This window comes from Kogia breviceps, chromosome 19 (genome assembly GCF_026419965.1).
Source record: "Kogia breviceps isolate mKogBre1 chromosome 19, mKogBre1 haplotype 1, whole genome shotgun sequence".
NCBI lineage: Eukaryota > Metazoa > Chordata > Mammalia > Artiodactyla > Physeteridae > Kogia > Kogia breviceps.
Genome location: NC_081328.1, coordinates 36,345,214 through 36,363,192, shown reverse-complemented (window position 1 = coordinate 36,363,192; position 17,979 = coordinate 36,345,214). Strand labels below are relative to the sequence as shown.

The following is a 17,979-nucleotide window of genomic DNA, read 5'->3' as shown; positions in this document are numbered from 1 at the left end:
GCGCAGCAGGGAGCTGGTGGGCGCCGGGCGCGCTGCCAGGCGGGGCCGCACGCCGGGGTCCGGCCGCCCCTCGCCACGTGGTGGTGGCCGCGGCGGGGTCCGGGGCGCCTTCCCAGCCGGAGAAACCCGGAGCAGCCGGCGGGGGGGTGGGGGGGAAGGAGGGGGAGGAGGAGGCGGCGGCGGCGGCGGAGGAGGAGGAGCGGGGCGGGAGCGAGGGAGGGGGTTGGGGGGAGGGGTGGGGGGTGGGGAGAGACCCGGCGGCGACAGGGCGAGAGCAGAGCGCGGTGCCAGGGGGGTGGGGGCACCGGTGCCCATCTGGGGAGGGAGCAGGCGGAGGGGGTAAGCTGCGATTACCAGCAGGAACCGGCAGCAGCTGTGAGTCCCGGCTGGGCTGGGCGGGGGGAGGGGAACGGCGTCCAGGGCCGGCCCCTGTGGGTCGCGGGGTGGACCGGAGGAGGGGGCGGGAGGTTGGCCCGCAGCTGGCCCAGGGTGGCGGGGAGGGGAAGGGTCCGGCGTTGGCAGCCCGCATTCCCCCTTTCCCCCTCCTCCGCCGCTCCTCAGGCCGCACCGCCTCCAGAGCCCCTTCCCCGGCCCGGCGACGGTGGACTGGGGCCCCGGGGCTCGGCCGGCAGTGGAGGAGGGGGCTGCCTGGTCTCGGCCCCTGAGAGGGGAGGGGCGACAGTTTCTGTCCGCCGAGCTAAAGGGGTTTAAAGGGCGGCTCTTAAAGGGACCGCAGAAGGGACCCGGGGCCGAGGAGGCACCCCCCTCCCCATCCGCCTGCTGTCGCTCTCGCGCGGGGTCGCTGGGCCGAGGGAGGGATGCAGAGGAAGCAAACACTGGTCGCGGCCGCCTAGGGGCCAGAGCCCCGGCTAGTGGGGTTGGGCCCAAGGTGGCCGGCCAGCCGGGGGTCTGGGCGGGTGTGGTGAGCGCGGACGAGCGGAGTTTGGGGAGAGGGAGGGGATGGGCCTGGGGAGGAGAGGGTTAAAGGCGGGGCCAGCCGTACAAATACGCGCACAAACTCCTTACTCAGACCGGGTCACAAGAGTTTCCCTGGCACTTAAGGCGGGGCAGTTGTTGGGGCCTGGGCCCTCTCCACCCCAGGCTCCTGCTGCCCGATTTTGGGAGGTCGCGGACCCCACTGCCTCAACTCACACCTTGGGAGCCCCCTCTCCTACGCGCACACACTCTCTGGCTCGCGCGCACACACCTCGGACATTCCCATAGTGCCTCACGTGACACACGGCCCCGAACGTGCCCACCCTTCACACACGCTCACGCACGCGTGCACACACGCGCACACAAACACACATGGCCTCCTGGCCACTTCCCTACTCCCTCCGCCCGCCCGCAGCCCCGCTAAGGCACTCATTGACTGTGACACACCTACACTCATTCACAGACACACACATTCCCCCCACACATGCCAACCACAGACACACATTCATAAACAGGGCCAGGAAAAGTACACACGCACCCCCTCGCCTACTCTTTCGGGAGCCCTGAGTCATTCCTGACCCCTCTCAGGGCTCCCCATTTCCCTCTGTGCAGGCACACAGACGGGGCTTCGTAATTCTCTGTCAGCACTCTCCACCTGCGCCTGGCCCTCTCCCAGAGCCCCCTTCCCCTCTGTGTACCCTCAGACACTCAGCCGATGACCTCCTGTGGGTCCCAGGTCAGGGGTGAGGAGGGCCTGGAGGGTTGCCACAGCTGCCAGTGTGAGTGGGGGAAGCACTTCCTTTTCCTGAACTCTGGGATCCTAGAGGAGGAAGCCCGGGAGTTGGGCGGGGGCCCAGCAGAGGATGTTCTGACAGTGGTGGGGCTGATCCTCCCAGAAGCACTGGGCCTTCCTTAGGGAGGAGCCAGGGGTGCCAGAGGCCTGGCATGAGGAGCTTGGAAGAGAGGTATTTGGGGAAGTGAGGCCTGGGGTGGAGAAGGGGCTGAGGAGTGAGTCAAGGCAGGCCCCATCTGGGCCCTGTGTGCTGGGAAGGCAGCCCTCTCCTGTCCACAGTTCTCCCTGGGTTCTGAAAGGAGCCCTTCCCTGCTGCTGGCCTCGCTTACTTGTCCCTATTTGTCACTGCTCCCCCCCCCACCTCCGTCTGGTCCTAGCTCCTTCCCCCAACGGCAGCAGAGAAGAGAAGATGGGTCTGGGAGGGGTCTGTGAAACACGGGGGCAGGACCAGGCTGCATCTCAGCTGGCCGCAGAGCTCCTCAGACCAGGACAAGGGGTATTAGGGACAAGCTCTGGGCCACCCTCTCCACCATTGCTCGTTGCTCCTGCTCTCCCAGGAGGCCCAGGGCAGGCCGTGGCCCAGGCCCTTGCCATGGAGTCCATGTTAGAGGATGACATCAGCATCCTGACCCAGGAGGCCCTGGGGCCCAGTGAGGTGTGGCTGGATGCCCCTGGAGACCCCTCGCTGGGGGGGGACATGTGCTCCGCCTCCCACTTTGCCCTGATCACGGCCTACGGAGACATCAAAGAGCGGCTGGGGGGCCTGGAGAGGGAGAATGCCACCCTCCGCCGCCGCCTCAAAGTCTACGAGATTAAGGTCAGAACCTGGAGATGACGGGGGTCTGGCTGTGTGTGTGACAGGGGAGGGGGCTGCTGGGTGGCAGGAACTGGGGATCCGGCAGAGATTCCAGGGATCCAAAAGAGGGGTCAGGGTACAGACTCTTGGGAACTTGAGGATCCCTCACAAGGGATGTGGCTGTTCTGGACGGATGGGAACTCTGGAGACCCCAGCACCAATCAGGAAAGGATCAGGAGGGATCCGCTTTGGAGTGCTGGACCTTGGATCTAAAAAAGATCTGGTTGGTGGGAGACGCCTACAGGGCCATAGGAATCAGGATGTACAGATCCCACATCTGTACTCCCACATCTGGAGTGGGGAGGGAGAGGCGAGGATTCTGATGCAGGTTGTGGGATGGGGACACAGCAAGGCTGAAGCTCTCCTGAGGGCCTGCCCCACCCGCAGTACCCACTGATCAATGACTTTGGAGAGGAGCACGGCTTCTCTTTGTATGAAATCAAGGATGGCTCCCTGCTGGAGGTGGAGAAAGTCAGCCTGCAGCAACAGCTCAACCAGTTCCAGCATGAGGTGAGCCCTCCCTGAGCTCTTTGCTCCAGTCGATTTCTGATAACGTCCCCAGCCTCTGACCTTCCATCTCCTGGATCAGAGATGGCTATGGTCCTCCCTAGAACTAGCTGCAGCTCCTCCTACCCCTCCACTGGGTGCTGGGAGTGGGGATGGGAGGCACAGGGTGCTGCTCTGCCCCCAAGTCAAGATGGGCCTGACTCTGGCTGCATTCCACCCCCTCCGGGCCCCATCCAGTTGCAAAAGAATAAGGAGCAGGAAGAACAGCTCGGGGAGATGATCCAGGCTTACGAGAAGCTCTGCGTGGAGAAGAGTGACCTGGAGACGGAGCTGGGGGAGATGGTGAGGTCCAGGGAGCCCGGGTGCTTGAGGGTGTGACCTTGGCTATGTGCTTGTGGAATGCACCCCACTGTATTCGTGTCTGTCCATGAGTGAGTGCCCGTTTGGCCTGGTGAGTGGGGTTGTATGTATCATACAGGTTGTGAGTGACTCTGTGTACATCCTGGCCATGCAGTGACAGGAGGTGACTATATGAGTAGCCCTGTAGAACACTGTGAATCTGTGTGTACGTTTGGTGCTCACACTGCGTTGACCCTGCGCCTATAGCACTGAGCTGGAAGGCTGTGTGGGTGAGGGCAGAGGTGACTGAAAGTGTTCGTGGCTGCTGGGATGGGCCTTGGCCTGCGCGTGATTCTGAGTCGGTATAGCCATGCCTGTGAGCAGGAGGGCAGGTGTCGGAATCAGGAGGCATAGTCTCTTGACGACTCCTAGCTGTGAGCTGGGTCAAGTCACTTAGCCTCTGTCCTGCCTCTGAAAAGTGGGGCAAATAATAACATTGCTGAGCTGTTGGGCATTCGTGTAAAAAATGCTTTGACTTAACAATCACAAACACGGGCACTTAACTGTGTGCCAGGCATCATTCTTATCTCTTTAGATATATTTACTCATTCTAATCCTCATAACAAACTTACCTAAGAGGTAGATGTGGTTAGCCCCATGTTATATGTGAGGTAGGTGAAGCCCAGGGTGGTTAAGTGACATATGCAAATGGAAATTATTATGCTCCTGAGGTGTGGGGGGGTGTCTGGACAGGGGGCTGAGTGTTCTTATAAGTGTCTCTGCATGTTAGTGACAAGGAAGAGGCATTAACTCTGACCTTGCAAGGGGCAGTAGCCAGAAACATCTGCATTGTAGTTGCTGGGAGAGGAGACTCATGGCCGCTTGGAGAGTGGAGTTGGGATATGTGACCTGGGGTCTCTGCTCAGTTTAGGGTGGTGATGGATACCCAGACATGGAGAAGTTCTGGGTTTGGGCGGCCCACAGGGGTGCCCTGACCTGATGCAGACCCTCACCCCTTTGTCTCCACCCCGCATAGCGGGCCCTGGTGGAGACCCACCTGCGGCAGATCTGTGGTTTGGAGCAGCAGCTGCGGCAACAACAAGGCCTCCGGGATGCAGCCTTCCCCAGTCTGAGCCCCCCACCTGCCCCTGCCCCGCCCGATGCTGATCTGGACCTGCACTACTTGGCATTAAGAGGTGGATCTGGCTTGAGTCACGGTGAGATCTCAGCCACCCCTGATTTCCATACTCTGAAGTTCCCAAGCCAGCCCCCCATTTCAACACCATTGGACACCTCCAGTGTTTCAGACTGATAGTCAACACCCCGTTACAATGTCTTAAACTTCTCCCATAATCACCTCATCCCTCCTTACCAACTGTCCCCTCACCTTATCAACTATTACCCCAGTTTCTCCCACTGACATCCCCCCCCCTTAACTCCTTCATTCCCAGGCTCTCCCATGCAATTCCTGTATGTGCCAGCAGAGGGCGGCCCCACCCAGAGTCCCCTCCGCCAGTCTTCCGTTGTGATTAGGAGTGGCCCCTGAGGATACTTTCAGACTTGAGTCTGGCTGGGGAAGCCCTTCCAGAGCCTGTCTTATTTCTCCCCTGGCCTCCAGAAAGATTAGAAAAAGCAGCTCAGCCCATCGTTCCCCTCTGCCCTCAGTAGAGGTCTCTCTCTCATCCTGGGATATCTACCCTCTGGATGTCGGTCTTGGATCCTTCATGCTGCAGTTCTCACCTGTTTCACTTTGTATTGATCTGGGAGTGGGTGGAGGGTGTCCAGCAGCTGGTTCCAGCCTGACATTGTCCTTTCCTCTTCCGGCAGGCTGGCCAGGCCCCACGCCAAGTATGAGTGAGCTGGAGCGGCGGCAGCTAGAAGAGGCTCTGGAGGCTGCCCAGGGAGAGGCCCGGGGGGCTCAGCTTCGGGAGGAGCAGCTCCAGGCCGAGTGTGAACGGCTGCAGGGGGAGCTGAAGCAGCTGCAGGAGACCCGGGCCCAGGTAAAAAGGGGGGGCGCTGACCTGGGGCCCCTGCTCTGGCACCTGGGGGCTGCTGGAAACAACTTTAGAGATCTGGGACTTCCTCACTGAGTACAGACCAGCCCTGGGAATGGTAAAGAAGGGAAGTTTAGGCAAGGTGAGGTTGGGGTCTGACTGCTCGATCTTTCCCTTAGGATCTGGCCTCCAACCAGTCAGAGCGTGACATGGCGTGGGTGAAAAGAGTTGGGGATGATCAGTAAGTCACTCTGTAATCCTCTTCCTCTTAACCTCTGTACCCCCAGGGATGGCATTTTCCAGGTTCCCCCTTTGATTCTCTCCTCCCCCTCCACATTGTTTGGGGGACCTCTCTTCCACGCTGTCAGGACTGTGAGGTTTGGGTTGCTTGTGGGGCTCTGCGCCCTTCACAGGAAGGAGGCGAGCTTCTGGAGGTGCTCAAGTTCTGGGAGGTTCCCTTTGCTTTCCTCTGGCACCCAGGTCTGTGTCTTCTCGAGGTGTCAGGTGTTGAGAGAGACTTCCTCAGCAGCTTTTCTGCTATGTTCAGTGTCCCCTGGTGAGTTTTGGGGCCTCTCTGGGGCCCATTTTCTATCCCAGTAACCAGGCCCAGCCACTTGGGTTAACCCTCTCCTCCCTGACAAGAAGGAAGGAGATGGTCTCTTTTAGGATTTGTGATGCCTCGTCTCCTACCTCAGGAGAGAGAAAGCTTGAGGCTTAGGAGAGGATGGACTTCCTTGAGTTCATACAGCAGCATGCAGGGAATTAGAACGTATTACGCTGGGGTGTCCCTTGGGGATCCTGCCATTAAAGAGAGGCAGCAGTAGGTGGGGAGGGAGCTATGTCAGTGTGGAGCCCAGTCCTCCGGGGCAGCATTGGGCAGCCAGGGAGAGGGGGAGCGCAGCCTGGCAGCAGTGAGCCTGGTGCCTTTCACATCCGCACCCGAACTCATCCTCTCCCACTTTCTGAGAAATAGAGCACAAACCTCCTTCCGCCTAAGCCTTCTCCCCTAAGATGAGACGTGTGGCACAGACTCCCTACGTTCATCAGAGGGGAAGACTGAGGCCCAGCGAGGGCAGGAGCTAACCCTTCACCACACCACACACCCAGCTCCAGGACCCCCGGTCCTCCTCCCAGCAGGCTCCCTCCTCACCTTCCTCCCGGCTTCTGGCCGGTTGGGGGTACCTCTCACCTCCCTCTGCACCCTGGGGTGAAGGCCTGGCTGGGGCTGTGATAGCTGGGGAGTGAGAACCCAGTGTGTGGGACTGATGGGTGGGACCCCTCAGCTGTTAGGGGCCTCTGCAGAGAGGATCCACCCTAGCTTGTGGCTGGGACTCAGGGTCCATCCTAGCCCATGTGCCCAGACCCAGAAAGCACGCACGCACACACACACACACACACACACACACACACACGTTCTAGAATCCTAGCTTGCCCCTAAAGTCACACCATGGGGCCCTTTATGGCTCACTGAATCCAACGCCCTCTTAGAAGACCAGCAGTGAAGCCTCCCTCAATTAGTTGAACCCAGAGAGAGGATTTTTTTTGTCTGGAGTCCCAACAGCCAGGTTTCAAATCTCAGGGACCCCTCCTGGGATGCCGAGTGGCTTAGCTTTGCCCACTTCACCTGTCTGGCCCCAGGTTTCCCTCATGGGCTCAGAGGTCCGTCGTTGCTGGGAGAAGTGGCAGAAGGTGATGTGGGGGAGGCAGAGAAGAGGGGGTGGGTCCCGAGGGGCCACGTGAGTGAGTGAGTAGAAGAGAACCCCTCTCACAGATGCTTTTGGAGGTCATATCGTCTATGCCACTAATTCTGGCCCGGACAGCCCCTTTTCCTTCGCACCCCAATGCACGCCCCCCCCCCGACCCTGTCCCTTTGGCCAGAGGGAGCTGGGTTCTGCTCTGGGGCTGGTCTTACCAGAGGTGACCTCCGGCTCCTCCCCTCGATCTCCACGGCTTGGGCTCTGCATAAGGGCCTCCTGGACGTCTACCCCTAGAGCCGGCTGGGCCCTGCCTGCCCAGCTTCACACTTCACACTTCTGTGGACAGCCTCAGCTTGGCAAGAGTTAATTCTCAGAGGAAGTCCTCACTCCCCCGGGTAGTTTTATTTTCTTATAAACTCAGCTCCTTTTGGTAATAAGCCGCTTCCCGAGTGCTCCCTCCCCGTCCTCCCACCTGAGGAGGCCTCAGTCACCTGCTCTCAGCTCCCTTTCCCCCACCAGCCCCTCCTTTTCCTTCTACTTCTGCCTAACCCTCCAGGCTCGTGGGAATTTTACACGCGGACCTTCCTAGGAGAGGATTGCAGGGGTGGATTATCCAGATGGAGGTGTGAAGGCTAAAGAGGGAGCCACAGAGATTCCTGAGTCCAGCCGAGTCCTCTGTGGGAGCCCTGTGTACCCCGGAGAGGTGCCCCCGTCTCAGTGTGGATGCCTCCGGGTGGCCAGTTTCACTGTGGGAGTCCTGGCTGTTCCCACGCCCTCCCTCCTACCACCACCGCCTCTATTGATTCCCCTCAGTGAGCCCCCCAGGTGCTGAGGGGGCAGTCCTGGGAGGCAGCCCCCGCCCCAAGGCTTCCGGTCCCTCCCATCCCAGCCCCTGGCTCACAAGTGCAGGTCATCAATGTTCCTCTGAAAATGGGCGCCCAGACCAAGCTGCCACCCTCCAGGTCTGACCTCCAGTCAAGATTTCCCTGCTGTTTGGTCAGCCCAGCATCTGGTGGTCGCTGCCCAGGGAGACAAATTGCCCCAGAGGAAGAGCCGCTGAGGGTGACTCGGGGGCCAAAGGCAATAATGAAGGAGGAGGTAGGAGTGGAGAGCACCTGCTCCTGAGGATGTGCAGGGAGCTGAGGACCCCAGGAGGGTCCCAGTCAAGTGAGAGGTGCAGAACCCATGGCCTCCTTCCCTCTGGGCCCCACTCAGGGTCACAGGTCCTGAGTGCAGCCTTCCTGAGGGTGTGGCCAGCGCCCAGGGTGGAAGGGAGATTGTGGAGAGGGGGCTCCCTTGAGGGGGCTCAGTGAGGGGAATGAGGGCCAGTTAGGGAGGGGGTACATCCATGAGGGGAGCACCCTGTGAGAAGATGGAGACTTGGTACGAGTGATGAGGGGGGGACTAGAGGCCTGTCTCCCCAACGTGGGGGGCTCAGTGTTGCAGCCTGGGTGCTTTTCCGCCCACTCCCCACCCCTCTCTCCACCCACAAGCCTCTGCGTGGGCTGCGGTTAGTGGTGGGGGAGAAGTGTGAACTCGGAGAGAGAGGATGGAAACTCTGCACAGAGGTCAAGGGCAGAGTGGGGGGGGTCAGGACGGAAGTCGGAGACCCCCGTGTACCCTGAGCTTAGTCTCATGCCCCAGAACCAGCGGGCCCAGGGCCTCCCCCTTCACGCTTCTCACCCTCCCTACTTCCTTTCTTTCAAATTTCCTTCAGCCTGGGTACCCGGCCCACAGGAATTAAGCCCTGAGCACTTGCAGCCTCGGGGCTCCCCAAGGGTGGGGAGGGGTTCTGAAGTTGGGGCCCACCACGCCCGCCTAATTGTGGTCTGAGGGGTTGGTGGGCTTTGAACTGCCTCTGACCCTTTCCCTGCCAGGGAGGCAGAGAGCAGCTCTAACCCACGCTCTCTCACTCGATGGGGAACTCCACGTCCTCCCCTCATTCAAACCAAACTCACTGAGCTGGTATCTCCAGAAAAGGATCAAAACTGGTTTCCCCCTTTCTCCACCCATCTCCTAGACGCTTCCCTGAGTCTTCATCCACAGCAGACACTCCGGGGCAGTTTACCTACAAAATCTCATTTGACTCTCACCAAAAAATGTGTGACAGTATTGTCCTCTTTTGCAGCTGAGCAAACCAAGGTTACAAAGAAGTAATCAGAGAAGTTAAGTGCAAATTCCAAACAGGTCCTGAGCAGATGGGGTGACGGTACCTCTGTGGTGTTTTTCTGGTTCACATTCTGATCCAAGTAGGAGGCCCTTATATGAGGGGCAGCCAGATGATTAGTTGACTAAACCTGATCATTTTTAAAAGTGAAAGGGGGCCCTATTACTAATTATGCCAGGTGACGCCTGTGAACCAGGACAGCCCTGGGCAAATTGGGATGTGTGGGCCCCCCCCACCGAAATGGGGACTCTGGTTCCTAGCCCTGCTGTGAGCCTCTCGGTTTGGTTGTATCTAGGGAGGCTTTCTAGACACAGAGAACATCTGGCTGAGCTGGAGGCATGGCAGGGACTGCCATGAAGAGCTGGGCTCTGTGGACCGCAAGTCATAGCTGGCCGAGGAGAGTGAAGGGGCTCAAGGCGCCTGAAAGGAAGTGGTGGAGCGCTGGGTTGTTGCATGCGACTTCCTCCTCGCCCGGCCCGCAACCTCAAGTCCCTCCCCGGCCCAGTGCCTGTGGTCCCCTCCCTGAGGGTCGGGCCGGGTGGGAAGACTAATGCTGGGTGTGCCTGTGGGTGGTGGAAAGTTGGGTCCCTCAATTCCCCCGCGGGGGTGAGGTGGTTGGGGGCAGCAGGGGGCAGCTGTGGGCAAGGATGCAGGGGGGTGGGGATGCTGGATTTCTGCTTTCCTGCTGATTCTGTCAGCCAGGGATTCTGACCACATGACCAGCTCTGATCCTTACCCCAGTCCTAACCCGAATACTGATCCCATCCCTCCCTGTAACCCTATCCCTCATCCTGCCCCCAGCTCCATCTACAATCCTGACTGAAAATGAACTGATCTGACCCCGACCCCAGCCTTAATCCTGACCTTGAGCCCATCCATCCCTAGTTCTAATCCCATGACCCAGTGCTGGTCTGAATTTCGACCCTGCCGCATCTGTGTCTGCACCCAAGTCCGCATCCTCACGGAGGCTCCAGCGCAGCACAGGGCACCCAGTGAACCTCCCTGGGGAAGACACTGCACTCGGAAGCCCACGTGTCTCCCAGCTGGTTTGGGGCAGAAAGAGGCCTTTTATAGAGGCAGACGCTTAGGTCTCTAACCTTTCTCATCTCAGTTGCTTTGTCAATAACAGTGAAGATGATTGTTTCCAGATGAATTTTTGAGCTCCCTCAATTATTCGTGGAAAGAATGAATGAAAGGATAAGTCAGCAAAGGGTGGAAAGGTTTGCAGTGGTGGGAGCCCTCTTTCCTGCCAACGCTGCCATTTGCACTCTGGCTCTTCCGAACGTGCCAGCTCAGCAGGCTGAGGTGCCAAGAGCCTGTTTGAATCCCTGCTCTGTGCCACCACTGCTCTGTGTGTGACCTTGACCCGGCCTCTTAATATAAACTCTGTCCTTGCACTTCCACACGTGTCTAGCGCCTTCCTCTCCCCTCCCAGGGCAGGGCTGGTGATGCTCAGGGCTCCCAGGCCAGTTTGCAGGTCCCCAGCCTCTTCCTCCTCCTCCTCATCTTTCCCTTCTGCCTTCCCACCTCTCCTTTCCCCGCTTCCCTGATCCTTTTGGAAAGCAGTAGATAGCTTAGAGGTCAGTAGCCTCGACTTTGGAGTCCAGGAGACGGGAGCTCCCATTCCAGCAACTCCACTGTTACTGGGCTTTATGGCTTTGGTCAAGTGACTTAACCTCTGTAAGCTTCAGTTTTCTCATCTGTTAAGATGGAGATAAGAGTGGTAACTGTAGGGTTGTTGTGAAGTTTGAATTGTTAGCACAATGCCTGGCCCATAAGGGCTCATACAGATTGTTTATGATTCTTTTCTCCCTGAGTCCTTCCCAAGTTCTGAGAGACTCAGACAGGATTTTCCCCCATAATTTAAGCAATGAAGAAGCACCCAAATGCAGCTGTCTGCTGCCATTTACCTGACCCATCCTTCCCAAACAGCCTGATGGTGGAAGATAGCACTCAGGTGTGGGCCAGGAAGCCAGGAAGTGGAATGTGTATTCAGGTGCATGTGTGCAACTCTTGGTTGTGTTGTGAAGTTGAGATTTTTTTCCACTGAATTGGCAGTGTTTTCTAATGTGAGTCATTCAGGTTGTTAGAGCATTTAGCAGCCTGGGCCTGTGCATCTTGAGGTTGGAAGAGACAAAGAGACACCCGATGAAGGGGGAGGTCCCACAGGGCCATGGCGCATTAGGAGGTCAGGTCCCCCCACCTTGCCCGGGGTCTCAGAGGTCGTTGCAAGGGCTGCCTGGAGCTCCAGGAGGACATGGGGTCAGAGCTGGAAGAAGGGCTGGGCATTCTGGGCTAGGGCCTTCTCCCTTCCATTTCCTCTTGCCCTGTTTTGCTGCGACGAGGGTGCCAGGAGCTGGGCGGTGGCAACTGGGGTAGCTCCTGACATGGGGAGGAAGGCAAGCGGGGAGGGATAGGGCCTGGCAACTGAGTGTGGCAGGTGAGATCTCTGAGGCAGGGTGTGAAGGCGACCACCTGTATCTGTCACCTGAGATACAGCAGTGAAGGCGGACAGGGAGAGAAACTGGTTGCTCGGTCAGAGGGGATGTTCCATCAGTGCCCTGCCCAGGGCTCCCTCCTGCCCCCACCACTGAGGGGCTAGCATGATCCTCCAAAAGCCCTCAGTCTGAACGGGGGCGACGCAGCTCCTGCCCTCAGATTCCCTCGGTTTGAAGAGGGGAGCCTTCCACTGGGAAGTCCCCCATTTAATGTGGGACACAGACTGGCCTCCCAGTCTGATGAGGGCAATGCCATTTCTTCCCACAGACCCACACTGAAGAAGAGGGTGGGGGAACATAGGACACACGACGGCTGAGATGTGATGGGATAGAGGCTGCAGCACCTTGGCAAGGGCTCCCAAAAGGACTCCTTCCTCTCTGCTCCTGTCCATCCCTGTCCACCATCAGACTGGTAGGGGGCACTCTCCCGCCTTTAGAAGTGGGCTTGTCCCCCAGAATCCCAGCCTATTTGCAAGAATTTGGCTTTGGTCCAAATGGGTTAAAAATAGCTTTGTTGTGGGAGGGGTTCCCCCTTCCACCCAGCTCTGCCCCAGGATTAGGAAGAGAGCGCGAGAGAGCCCGCCAGTGAGTGGAGAGCGAGGGAGTGCAGTCATCATCTACCCTCTGCACCTCGGCTTTTCCTGCCCTCTGAAGACCTAACCTCACGACTTCCCCTCCTTTTCTCCGGGGTCACACACACACACACACACACACACACACTCACCCTGTTCCTCACACTCATCACAGTGGTCTCACACCTCCCTTCATTCCCTCCCATTCACATACATCCTCTCTCACACGTCCATCACCATGGGATGAGGACAGGGCCCTCAGGTTATGGAGAACTCCCTCCACCCTCCTCTCCTTGCTGCCCAGGGCCCTTCAGCTACTGGGGCAAGAGGGCCTCCCCTGTGAGGAAATCCCTCTGGACTGGCCAAGCCTCTGCCTGCCACTTCCCTCCAGCTCCACCTTCCACAAAGTTCCAGAGTCCCTTCTGGATTGAGGGGGCAAGATCTGAGGAAACAAAATCCCCTGCTTCCCAGGATTGGTCCAACCCCAGATCAGAGATGAAAGCAGTGACCCAAGGCCATGGCAGAGCCTCATGTGACATCAGGACAGGCTCCTTGGAGGTGTGCAGGCTGGGGTGGGAGAGAGGGGAGGGGCAGTGCTGAGAATGATAACCTTCAGTGATTCTGGGTCACAGGGACCCAAAGAGAAAGAGAGAGAAAAGGAAGTGGTTGAAGTCTTTGCTAAGTCTGTTCCAGCTCCATGAGGGTGGGTGCCCAGGAGGCCTGAGCACGAAGTGCGAGGAAGAAAAGGGAAGAGAGAAAAATGGACAGAGAGGCTCAATTCAATATTCACTTACTGAACAGCTCCTGGGTACCAGACCCTGGACAAGATGCTGGGAATACGAATACAATGATATAGACCCCAACTTTGAGGAACTCCCAGTGAAGTTCCAGAACAAGGCAACTTTTGTTAGGTGCTTAATGTGAGTGGCGCCCCCTGGAGGTGTTCGGTGCACAACAGCTCCATGTAAAGGGTTCCCTGATGATCCTGGGAGTTGCAAGGCTGAATCGAGCTCAGAGGCAGCTTTGAGGTGGAAGCCAGAGCAGTGCACCTGGAAATAGGCAGACTTGGGTTCAAGTTGATCAGTTGGCCCCTCTGCCAAGCTAGAAGGCCATGCCTTCACTTATGGAATGGGGCTCTTCATAGGCTGTGCAGCAGTGGTCCCTAATCTTTCAAAGGTGAGGACTCCTCAGGCACCCCCTGGCCCCAATACACAGATTGCACTTAAACCATTACCATGAGCTCTTTGAGAAAATTCACAGGGACAAAACCTACTATAAATTCAGTGCAGCTTTCTGATGAATCTGTGTTTTATTTGTCACCACAGCTTCTGCACAGATTAGAAAAACATTCACACATACCTGTATGAGATGTGTTCAGGCCACAGACAATGCTCAGTGAATACACAATTTCAGGGATCCCTTGAAATCACTGAGCTCTCTCTCCCCAGCCCATAGTCTGGGAACCACTGCCCTAGCCCAAGGTAAGGTTCGGGATCGGGGGAGGGCTCCCTGGAAGAGGTTCCGTTTGAGATGGCCCTTAAAGCCCAAGAGAATCTCTGCAGCGGGGCTAGGAGGGCCTGGGAGGGGAGGGCCAGACGCTGGGGCAGAGGCAGTTCTCCACAGCTGTGGCAGTAAACCCATCTCCCTTCTCCTCTCCCCCACTCCCTGCCCTCTGACCTCAGGGTCAGGGCAGGCTGGGGTCAAGTCTTGACCTGGGTGACTGGGTGTCCTTCAGGGTGAATTTGGCGCTGGCTTACACGGAGCTGACAGAGGAGCTGGGCCGGCTTCGAGAGTTGAGTTCCCTGCAGGGGAGGATCTTGAGGACTCTGCTGCAGGAGCAGGCTCGGAGTGGTGGTGAGATGGGTCAGGGGAGGCCTGGAGCTGGACCGGGAAGGAGGGGGTAGCTATGGCCACCGTCCTGCATCTGGGGACCACCCTTCACTTCCTTCCCCCATGCCCGGGCCTTTTCCACTCGCGTTCGGAGGAGAGTGGGTAGGCACTGGTCGCCGGCAAGGCCCTGTTTTCCCCAGTTCTGACGTCTTCTCTCCCCACCACTGTCCCCCTTCTCTTCTAGGCCAGAGGCACTCGCCGCTGTTGCAGCGCCACTCCCCGGCCCCCCAGTGTCCCTCGCACTCCCCGCCGGCCCGAGCGGCGCCCCATTGCCCCCCGTGCCAGTCCCCCGTCCCCCAGCGCCGCTCTCCCGGGCCCCCCTGCCCTTCGCCCCAGCAGCGCCGCTCGCCGGCCTCGCCCTCCTGCCCATCGCCCGTCCCGCAGCACCGCTCGCCGGTGCCGCCACCCTGCCAGTCCCCCAGCCCGCAGTGCCGCTCCCCAGGGCCTCCCGCCTGCCCGGCCCCGCAGCCCCGGCCCCCACCACCCCCGCCGCCCGGGGAGAGGACACTGGCCGAGCGAGCCTACGCCAAGCCGCCCAGCCACCACGTGAAGGCCGGCTTCCAGGGCCGGCGCAGCTACTCGGAGATGGCGGAGGGCGCGGGCTACGCGGGCGCCTCCCCGCCCTGGCTGCAGGCCGAGGCGGCCACGCTGCCCAAGCCGCGGGCCTACGGCAGCGAGCTCTACGGCCCCGGCCGGCCCCTCAGCCCACGGCGCGCCTTCGAGGGCATCCGCCTGCGCTTTGAGAAGCAGCCGTCGGAGGAGGAGGAGTGGGCCGTGCCCATCAGCCCGCCCAGCCCGGAGGCTGGCGCCATCCGCTGCGCCTCGTTCTGCGCGGGCTTCCCCATCCCGGAGTCGCCCGCCGCCACCGCCTACACCCACGCCGAGCACGCGCAGTCCTGGCCGTCCATCAACGTGAGTGGGCACGTGCCTCAGACCCGGCGGGGGTGGGGGGTGGGGCCGCCGCCCTTTTCACTCCTGACTGATGGGCGGGGCTCCCTTCCTTTGTTACCTCCCCCTTCCCGGGGCGCAGCAACCCCTCTCTCTCCAGAGGCCTTTTGTTGGCGTGAATTGGGGCCCGCACCATTAAAACTTGTTCAGTCTCACGGTTAAAGGCCCAGGTCTTTAGAGTGATAGTCCTGGCTATGATTCTGGATTCCACCACTTAATAGCTTTGGGACGGACCTCTGGCAAGTTATTTATCTTCTTGGCCTTCAGTTTTCTCATCTGCAAAAATGAGGTCAATGATTTATTATCTAATTCCATTAGAGATCTTAAGAGGGAGGCAGTGAGCCCAAAGCACTCTTGCACAGTGCCTGGCTCGGTAGTAAACATCTGCTATTACTTGGTGATGGAGGCTATGCCGATGCCATGGGTCTTGGTTCCGGACAGGGACAGGCCTGCTCAACCAGTTCTGTCCATCAGGGCTCAGAGCCCCTGCCCCTTTCTGTCTGTCCTAGAAGACAATCCTATCTCACGGCTGCATCGTTTCACTGAAATAATAAGTTTCCTGGATGTCGGAGCCAACTCTTGCCACCTGAAAGGACCAAAATATATTCCAAAGCCAGACAGAAAGTTATTTTTGGGTTGTACATTGTTTAGGATTATCCATTACTTTGAGTTATCTGAGAGCTGTGTCTTAGTCTGAGGGTATATCTGGGTCTTGGCTTCCCTGATTACCACAGATGCCTTGGGAGGCTGAGCATACCCACCTCCCCATTCACACCTCCTGGGGACACTATGCCCGGGGTCGGGGCAGTGGATGCTGAACTGGTAGAAGGTGGTCAGGGAGGGGGAAGAAGGGGGTGGTACAGGAGAAGGGGTGCCTAGATGCCTTCTGCATGCTGCAGCCCTCCCTGCCTTGGGTCCCAGGAAAGGGCAGGCTGGGATGTGGGGACCATGAGGGAGGGTTGTGGACCATAAATGACTCCCTTCTCTCCCCACAGCTGCTGATGGAGACAGTGGGCTCTGATATCCGCAGCTGCCCCCTCTGCCAACTGGGTTTCCCTGTCGGGTACCCCGATGATGCCCTAATCAAACACATTGACTCTCACCTGGAGAACAGCAAGATCTAGGGTGCCTCCCCCACCCACTGGCTGTTTCTCCACCTTCTCCCATCACCCCCAAACACTCACTCACTTTGAATGCTGCATGAATCTCGTAGGGGGCCCCTGCCCCTTGCGACCCCCAGATACCTCCACTAGCTACCGAGTCAACGTGTGTGCCATCTTCCCTGGTCCAGGCACCACTCAGTCCTGGCTTTTCCCAGGAGGTCAGCTGAGGCTCTCCCCAGCTCCCTGGCTTCTGCTGGGGAGGTAGGGATCAGGGCTGGGGTGGGAAGGGGCATATCCCACCCAGCCTCTTCCTCTGCCTTTCTGTTTTCAAACGGTTGGATCCAAGAAGGTGTCTAGTGCTTGGGCCTGGGGGAGGGGAGGCTATCAGAAGACTCCAGGAGCTCCCCTAGCACTTCCCCAGATGTCCATCTGTCTCAGGCCGTGCTCTGTCCAGGGGATGCCTCCCTGTGGGGTCTCAGAGCCTTCCCTGCACACTGATGCCAGTTTCTCCCTCCCACAGGCAGCTCGGGACTCGCATTCCCTGCAGGCCAGCCCTGTTCTCTCCCTGTGCCCACCCTGGGGAATAGGGAGGGTGGGAGAGGAGAGGGAGGCCCCTGGAGGATTGGGAGCATCCAGCCTAAAGAGGCTGCCCTGAGGCGCCATGACCCTCAGGCTAGGGAACTATCTGTGCCAGCCTCCCAGGCCCATGCCCTCCTCCTGGAGCTCCCAGCACCCAGGCACAGATTGTTAAGGCAGATGCTTCCCTCCACCCTGACCCCACTCAAGCCCCGACACCACAGGTGCCCTGGAGCCCAGGTGTGACTCAGCCTCTGTTAGCTGGGTGGGTGTCATCAGCCCCGCCTCCCAGTCCAGAACCTGAGGATGGGCTCAGGGTGCTGTGGAGATGAACTTCAAAAGAGCTAACCCCCTTCCCACACCCCAGCGACCCACATTCCCTCTGTGAAATCTACCTCAGAGTCGAACCCTCAGAAGGACGGGTAAGCAGGAGGCCAGGGGGTCCCCAGGGCTGAGGTGTGGAGCTTGCTATGGCAAAAGCCTGCCACCCCACGATGAGTCTGCCCCCCTCCACTGCAAGCCCCTCCCGGGTCCCAGCCCGGTGCGGGCAGTGGACGCCACTGTCAGTGCATGTACCATTCTGATCCAACTCTTCCAGGTCCCCCACCTCCTCACACCCCTCCCCCCTCCTCAGTGCAGGGGAATGAGGGGGTGTGTGGGGCAGGGAAGGGGCTGAGGACTCCAGAGACACATGGCCTTGTACCTTGAGTGTCCCCCCAGGAAGGGGAAATGGGGATGGGGGACTGGAGAGGGGAGTGGGGCCCCTGAGCTCTCTGAACAAGTTGAAAGTCCAAATAAAACTTACCTGTTCCATCTGCGCTTGGTCTGTGCCCTCTGTGGCTGTGGTGGGGAGGAAACCCTTGTAGCAGAAGGTCTTGGAAACTGTCTCAAGTAACCATAACCATGGGAGGGTGGGCATTGGGAAAGTAGGGGATGCACAGGGCACCCATGTTCCAAGGTGATTCTGGAGATGCAGGCATGTGAGTGGCTACAGGTGACTTGTGACGTGGACTTTATTTGAAACAGGTAGGGAGCAGCAGAGGGTGTCTTCGTGACCAGCCCTGAGCAGATGTCAGGGACTCATGAATTTTCTCTCCCAGCAG

The 17,979-nt window shown here is 58.9% G+C and overlaps 1 protein-coding gene across 8 annotated transcripts; it reads left to right on the top strand.

The window, feature by feature from the left end:
- Window positions 1–247: 247 nt before the first annotated feature.
- TBKBP1 (TBK1 binding protein 1) lies at window positions 248–17,691 on the top strand. Of its 8 annotated transcripts, none has more exons than XM_067021021.1 (10): window positions 248–375; window positions 2,287–2,546; window positions 3,030–3,095; window positions 3,330–3,434; window positions 4,468–4,648; window positions 5,259–5,431; window positions 5,605–5,666; window positions 14,095–14,213; window positions 14,434–15,161; window positions 16,193–17,691. In XM_067021021.1, exons 2-10 carry the CDS (start codon window positions 2,322–2,324, stop codon window positions 16,319–16,321), a joined length of 1,788 nt encoding a protein of 595 aa, XP_066877122.1. In that variant the 5' UTR covers window positions 248–375; window positions 2,287–2,321; the 3' UTR covers window positions 16,322–17,691. The 8 variants fall into 8 exon arrangements, with proteins under 8 accessions (XP_066877122.1, XP_058902503.1, XP_066877117.1 ...); XM_059046520.2 differs by having other exon boundaries at window positions 251–375; window positions 2,973–3,095; XM_067021020.1 differs by lacking the exon at window positions 248–375 and adding an exon at window positions 951–1,715 and having other exon boundaries at window positions 2,973–3,095.
- Window positions 17,692–17,979: the final 288 nt, after the last annotated feature.

Bases quoted from the DNA above. Each gene is read 5' to 3' on its own strand.
- TBKBP1 (XM_067021014.1), top strand. From the start codon at position 2,139: ATGGGTCTGGGAGGGGTCTGTGAAACACGGGGGCAGGACCAGGCTGCA. The intron at 5,432-5,604 runs GTAAAAAGGGGG...TCTTTCCCTTAG, and splicing joins TGCAGGAGACCCGGGCCCAG to GATCTGGCCTCCAACCAGTC. The intron at 15,162-16,192 runs GTGAGTGGGCAC...CTCTCCCCACAG, and splicing joins AGTCCTGGCCGTCCATCAAC to CTGCTGATGGAGACAGTGGG.